This window comes from Grammomys surdaster, unplaced genomic scaffold (assembly GCF_004785775.1).
Source record: "Grammomys surdaster isolate TR1022 unplaced genomic scaffold, NIH_TR_1.0 725, whole genome shotgun sequence".
Classification (NCBI taxonomy): domain Eukaryota; kingdom Metazoa; phylum Chordata; class Mammalia; order Rodentia; family Muridae; genus Grammomys; species Grammomys surdaster.
In genome coordinates, this window is record NW_021605144.1 from 1,416,510 (window position 1) to 1,424,376 (window position 7,867).

At 36.6% G+C, this 7,867-nt stretch overlaps 1 protein-coding gene across 1 annotated transcript in view; it reads right to left on the reverse strand.

Moving 5' to 3' along the window:
• Window positions 1-7,270, reverse strand: part of LOC114633669 (phosphatidylinositol 3,4,5-trisphosphate 3-phosphatase and dual-specificity protein phosphatase PTEN) — a 54,949-nt gene extending 47,679 nt beyond the window's left edge. The window contains exon 1 of the mRNA XM_028782269.1: window positions 7,192-7,270. Within this exon, the coding sequence (XP_028638102.1) occupies window positions 7,192-7,253 (62 nt within the window). The 5' untranslated portion in view covers window positions 7,254-7,270. The remainder of the gene's footprint in view (window positions 1-7,191) is intronic.
• Between the last annotated feature and the right edge of the window lie 597 nt (window positions 7,271-7,867).

Consider the following 7,867-nt stretch of genomic DNA (forward strand, 5'->3'; position numbering starts at 1 on the left):
ACTCAGATGACACACTGCTCAGCAACAGAAGACATACCAGCTTCCAGATAAGCTGCATGTTCAGACACAAATGAACTCTATTATTTAAAAAAAAAAAACTAGATAGTAAGTCAAGAATAAATACAAATAAATAGATATCAGGTAAGGTATTTTCCTTTCTACAACAAAATATTGGAAACCAGTAGAAAAAAAATAAAGTTTTCAAACATTTGTTTGTTCTTCATGATATCTGTTAACTAGAGACTAGAATTCTATGATGATCCTATGATATATTTTAGAAAAATGTTAAGAGAATACAAATATTCTTTATTTTGAAGCTTTTAGAATGTTTCTTTACGTGCATGAGTACTTTGACTCTCGTAGATATGTGGATATGTGGAGCACATGAGTGTCTGGTGCCCTCCAGAGAGAGCATCAGATCCGTGGACCTGGAATTACTGACAGTTCTGAGCCACCATGTGGGTGCTAGGAACCAAACCTGGATCCTTTTCAAGAGCAGCCAGTTCTCTTAACCTCTAAGTCAGTAGTTCTCAACTTTCCTAATACTGTGACCCTTTAATACAGTTCTCCTCACATTGTGGTGACCCTTAACCACAAAGTGATTTTTGTTGTCACTGTTATGAATTGTAATGTAAATATCTGTTTTCCACCGGTGTCAGGCAACCCCTGTGAAAGGGTCATTCGACACAAAGGGGTCACAACCCACAGGTATCTCTCCAGCCCTTTATACTACATTTTCAATTTTACAATAATCTGCTGAGTATCAAATCATGCTGTATGTGTACTAAAAAAGCAAAAGTATATAGAATCAGTTATAGTCTGTGGTGATTTGAATATGCTTGGGCCAGGGAGTGGCACTATTAAGAGGTGTGTCCTTGTTGAAAGAAGTGTGTCCCTGTAAGGTTGGGCTTTGAGACCCTCCTCCTAGCAGCCTGAAGACAGTCTGCTCCTGGCTTCCTTTGGATGGAAGATGTAGAAACCTCAACTCCTTCCCCAGCACCATGCCTGCCTGGACACCACAGTGCTTCCTGCTATGATGATAATGAACTGAAACTCTGAGCCAGGCTTCTGCAGTTCAAATCACTCTCAGCAACAAAATCTTTCATATTCCAACTAGGATAGCCCATTAAGCCCCACTTAAAGCAGTCCACTGCTTTCCAAATCCAAAGTCCCAAAATCTACATTCTTCCAAACAAAAGCATGGTCAAGCCTATCACAGCAATATTCTAGTCCTGATACCAACTTCTGTCTTAGATTTCCATTGCTGTAAACAGACACCATGACCAAGGCAATTCTTATAAGGGACAACATTTAACTGGAGCTAGCTTACAGGTTCAGAGGTTCAGTCCATTATCATCATAGCAAGAAGCACGGTGGTATCCAGGCAATCATGGTGCTGGAGAAGGAGCTGAGAGTTATTTTCACCCAAAGAAAGCCAGGAGATGACTGTCCTCAGGCAGCTATGAGAAGGTCTCAAAGCACAACCCCACAGTGATACACATCCCTCAACAAGGCCACACCTCCTAACAGTGTGACTCCCTAGGTCAAGCACATTCCTTGGTTATGGTGTCTTTTCACAGCAGTAGAAACCTAACTAAGACACAGTCCTTAATGGAGAAATGGTGACTTAACAATTTGTTTAGTGCCAAAGGTCAGGCATTACACAACCCTAGTTGATCCATCACACAGGAATGCTGAGTTCAGTTTTGACAGCTTTTTCAGCTTTTAAAAATGAGCTAGAAATACAGGTTTTTGCACAAGACTTCCTGATTTTTAAATATAGTCTAGATTTGGACAAGCGTTTCTAGATTCTCTCCTTTGATGTACAGGAAAACATAGGTATTAAGGAAAGTTGCTTTTTGAGTATTGCACAGTGGTAAAGTACCTAGTAATGACTTTGAGTTCAACCTCCAGAACTGCACCACTTCCCTGATTAAAAACTTTTTAAAAACTGAACTTTTACTGGGCAGATCACCACATAATTATACACTGAGCACTCTAAGAATACAGAGTCAGGAGGATCTTGAGTTCAAGACTGGGCTTAGCTACGTAGTCTTAAATACAGTAACAAACAAAAAAGGAAAAAAAAAACAACAACAAATTTTTTTTTGGAATCCCACAGACATGGACTCAACTTTCAGTCTCTTGCTACTTCCAAGCTGTGGCAACTGAAGACTCTGATTTCTTTTAAGGCACTTATAAAAGTGAAACAGGTATTAGATTCACTCTACAAACTTAGTAAGATGGTATATGCAAGCTAGTTATACAATAGTTAACAGATATAAATAGTAAATAGATAAATGTACAGACAATAGTATCCACTACTAAACAGCAAAGCTAGTTTGTGCCCATAACATTATTATGTCGAGCACACTAAATCTCTCCATGAGCAGGAACGATAGCCAGCAGAAGTGAATGGCAGCCAGGAGCTCTCAGGGTGATAAAAAGGTTCTGGAATTGGTATCCAGGTGACTGCATCACCTCTGGCTATACTGTGAAAATAGTAAATGTAAATGTCACTCAAATTACAGTTCAAAACAGTGACTGTTATATGAACTCACTTTAATTTTTTTTAAGTGGAAAAGAGGCAGGCAAAATGAGAAAAGAACCAAGAAATGTTCTAATGGAAAAACAGAAGTAATATTCTTTCCTATTCTTCTTCTTCATCATCATCATCATCATAATTTCCTATTCATTATTTAATGGGCCTCTGAATAATCTGTTTTAAAGTCTTAACTTTAACTGATAATCAATAATGATGCTAGAATAATAGTTTTTTCTTACGGAAAATCAACACACAGCTCAATTTGATTAACAAATGTACATATAATTAAGAAATGAACATTTGTAAACTTTCTTCAAAAAGAAAATATATATGCTAGCAGCCAGGAAACAATACTCTTGAACCTGTAACAGGTTATACATGGGTATACAAGACAGTAATAGTTTTTTGTTAAATCATTATGTCATAAGACTGAGCTCTGATTGTTTCCTTATAAAAACTATAGGCAAGCTGGGCTTGGTGGTCATGCTTGTCCACTCATAGGGGGAAATATAAGGATCATGAATTCAAAACCAGCCTGGACTATACATAAGTCATCCTGAGTCACACATCATGCCTCCACCTCAAAATACATCAAACTTAGAAAACAATTTGCACACATAACTCTTTTTCATTTTCAACATTTTTCAAATTGAGCTCCATGAAACACTGTCTAGGAAGATGAGCATTAGCAAATTATGAAAAGAAACCAAGAGAACACAGAGAAAACATAAAAGATGGGGAAAGAAAAGTACACCTGGTGGCACTGTACTAAGCATTTTGCATACAGAGTAGTTTGTCTCTGCAGCATCTACATTTTCCTGAGTCATCAGGAGCAGAACAGATCACAAGATAAACCCCTTAACACACCATGCATCAAGACTGCTCAGATTTAAAAACACACAACTTTCATACTAGCCTGAGGGACAATGTAAAAGCACAAATCAAGATGAGTGGTGGTGATGAATACTTTTAATCCCAGCACTCAGAGGAGTCAGAGGCAGGCGGATTTCTGAGTTCGAGGCCAGCCTGGTCTACAGAGTGAGTTCCAGGACAGGCAGGGCTATACAGAGAAACCCTGTCTCGAAAAAAAAAAAAAAAAAAAGAAGAAGAAGAACAAAGAGTAAATAACATATCAGAAGAAGACATGGTTTTGTATCACCCCCCTCTTAGTTGCAAAAAATGAGGAGAAAAAAAAAGGAAGCAGTTAAGAGGAAGAACAACAACTACTGTGGAAGGCTCCTCAGTCCCTCCTGCCCTGCCTTGTCAGCACACATCTTAGGTTAAGCAAATCACCTGTGATTAGAAAGCCAAGCTCCAACTCTGGCTGCCCCTCCATTCCCACTGTTCATATGAATCCCAGATCCCAAATGAAGAAGCTAAATATTTTTCTCAAATTTTGTAGATCTCAACTATGAAATTTTACTTATCATGACACACTATATTTTCCAAACTGTGTTACACACAAAACAGTTTAAGTTTACCTCACTCCAAGTAATGATATAGTATAATAACAAAGAATAAGTTTTATATAATATTTGTTTGGGGGAAATATAAAAAAATATGAAATAGATAAAAAAAAATATTTTAAAATATTTTTGGACACCCTACTAGACAAAGCAAAGAAAAATTAACTGCAAAAAAGTTTTTTTATTAATAAAAAAGTAAAGATGTTATAGTTTCCAATCTGAAACCCCCCTCCCAGACCAGTTGTGGAGCCTTTTGAAAGTGAAATCTGGCTGACAGAAATCAGTCACTAGGGGCAGATATCTGAAGATTTCTCTGGTCCTTGCTTCCTTCCATAACCATGAGGAATTACTGCCAAACACTCCATCCACCATGAACTCTGCCCCAAACTCAGGATGCCATGGACCTGGAGGGATGGAGTGTCTCTGCCCTCCCTCCTCAACCACCACACCCAGAAATCCTTCTCAAACCATGAGGCAGATGAAACCTCTCTTACATTATCTGCTTCTTCCAGGCTATCTGGTGATATGAAAATGAAAATACTTATACTGAGATGTTATCAACTTTAAAGCAAAAGGAAGCACTAACATCACCAACCAAGATAGTGTGCACAAATTGAAGTAATCGGTTATTTAGGTATTGGACACAAATGTTCTTTGAAGAAGTCAATCCTAAAAGGCATTTTAATTAATTATTTGTAGGGGCTAATGTTATGGTGATGCCTTTGATCCCAGCACTCAGAGGCAGAGGCAGGATAGATACCTATGAGTTCAAAACAAGGCAGGTCTAGTAACCAGGCTAGCCAAGGTTACTTATTAGTTCAGATCCTATCTCACAAAACAACAAACAAACCAACACACACAAAAAATTATTTGTAGTCACTTTAGCTTGTAGGAAAAAGCATATCTTCCTTTCTAGTCACTATTCATCCTTTACTATAACAGAGGGTGGGGGACTGGCAAACAGAAGTTACCCAGGCCTTAATAGTCATTTATCTTAACAAGCAAAAAACAAACACGGAGCAGTTTTAAATCCAGCTGATTCTCCATTGCTGCTATGCTAAAAATATTATAGTAAGAAGCTAGAAGAACAACTAGTAAATAATACAGATAGAAGATTACTTTCTTAAAAAAATCTGAGAAAACCTGAAAAATCTCAAGCTAAATTTAAAAAAAAAAACTAAAAAAAAAAAAAAACTAGATACATAAAGCTAGACAGAATTAATTTCTGTCTTAGTTACTAATTATAAAATGAATGTGCAAATCTCTTACTTTGCAAGTATAAGTACAGGGATCATGAAGCAGAAGCCTTGGAACCAACTAATTTTCCAACACAACAGATTTTTGGCTAAGTTACTGTAGTATAAGGTGTAATGACCAGAGGTTAAAGGTCTAGAAAATAGAACTGTAACCTGAAAGACAATCTAATTGCCCTCACTGTTAAGTATGTAACCCATACTTAACAGAAACCAATATAAAATTAGCATGGCAGCTTAGTCAAAAGAACATGACATGACCAGAAAACTTCCCTTCTACTCAAAAGTTCTTGCACACTTTTCAATACAGCTCAAGTACTGATTTGGTTTGGGTAAACAGATCCTTGGCTGAATGTGAAATGGTGTATCTTACAAGACATAACATGAAAGACAAACAATCTGCACCAAAGCAGAAAATAATTATCTGGTAACCTGTATCTAGGCAAACTGCCACTTACTATACTCTGCAACTTTCAATTCAGAAATGTCCTCTCTTACTTTCTTTCTGTGGCCTATTTCATTTTCTCTGCACCATCACTGACTTGAGCTGCTGCTCCTGTGGGTCTGCCATGCTAACCACCCTTCCACTGCATTCTACTTAATTATGAGAAGGCAAATGTATTTCCCTATTGTTAAAGGCTTTTAAACAGTTACCTCTGACAGGATAACCTAAAGTTTAATGGAAACTACAAAGCAGTTAAGGGGCTTGGGGTTTCTTTTGGTAAACTTTTACAGATGGTGAAACTTAAACCTGAACAAAACATAAATAATACTATAATAAATTGTCTAAAGAAGCACAACTTAATACAATAAAAATTAACCACTTAGAAAACTGACAACTAGCTCATCTAAAGGCGTAAAATCATGCAGTACTACAAAAAGCATCCTGCATGACACTCTCCAAATTACAAAGTACTTTCCCGCCTATTTAAATCAGCATAGTCGCAAAGTAGTTAAAAGTCCCAGGAAAGATACGCACTTATGAGTAAAAAGGAAATAATGTAAAATTTTAACTTTTTTACTCTTTTTTTCTTTTCTTTTTTTTGGTTTTTCGAGACAGGGTTTTTCTGTGTAGCCCTGGCTGTCCTGGAACTCACTCTGTAGACCAGGCTGGCCTCGAACTCAGAAATCCACCTGCCTCTGCCTCCCAAGTGCTGGGACTAAAGGCGTGCGCCACCACCGCCCGGCTCAAAATTTTAACTTTTAAGTTCATTAAAGTACTTCAGAACCAGCATACCAAATATAGCAAGACTCAGTATCAATGAACTGTTAAAATACTATTATAGTTTGTAACAAAAATTTAATGTTCATTTACTCATATAAATGGATTTTTATTCTGAAATTAGAAAATATTTTAAGGCTAATTTGACCAATAGGTAATTTCATATATTCTTAGGTCATAATATATTTTTTAAGTGGGCCTAGAGAAACTCTTTTCTGAACTAAGTAACAATTAATTACACTTGGAAATTTTGTAAAATTATGAAACTCTTCATTTAGTCCCTCTATACTCATTGTATCAAACACTACTGAAGATATGAGTTCTACATAAAAACACATCAGTCCCCATTCCTCGGTATGAATAGCTAAACAAACCCACTAAAGCAAGGCCTAATCCAAACGTAAAATCAAAACCTCGTACTGTAACAGAAGCTAGGGGACTAACCTGGTAAGAAGTATCTTATGGAATACAAAAAAACCATGACATAAATAAACATGATTATATAGAAAGTCAGTTCTTATCCAGTTAACCGCATCCAGCTGAGAGCTCTCAGATGCTTTAGGTTAAAACTTTCAAAGTACTGCCAAAACAAAACAAAGTCTACATCATCATGCAAATACTGTTCTGTGTTTTAGAAATCTTTTCTAAATAAAACACATCAACATAATTTATTAATATATGAAATAGATAATCAAGAGTGCTTACCTTACTACATCATCAATATTGTTCCTGTACACACCTTCAAGTCTTTCTGCAGGAAATCCCATAGCAATAATATTTGGATAAATATCTGAATTATTAAGTTAAGGAAAAACCAGAATATACAATGACACAAACATGCATGCATTTGGAAACATCAGCTTTTCCCACTACAGCTATAATTATAGAAGGCTGTCAAATGTACTTTTCTGCTCCTTGAGCCCTATAACCTGTACAGTCACTCACCATCCTTAGACTTCAAGTTCCTACTCCACACAGTGAGTCAACCGGTGGAGATAATCTTGTCCTTGACACTTATGCTGTCATAATACTCGAATGAGGTTGAACTCTACATGCTTTCTTCTCATCAATGTAATAAGTACTTTGCATGTCCATTAGTTTCAATTGTGTTACACACCAGTTAACATAAAAACCCATTTCTATATTCAGGAAGAATTTATTTCCAATTAACTAAAAATATACACTTCATGAATCTTGTCCATCTTTCTAGCTCTCACTTGTTCTGGGGCTCCACCAATTCTCTTTCATCAGATAATGACCAACAAGACTTTCACATCAACTATACCAAGTTGCCACCTTTAAAACAACCACTAAAGATCTCTGCCTACATTTTCTGGATACATTTGCCTTCCACATATTAGTTAGTAATAGATCTTCAAGC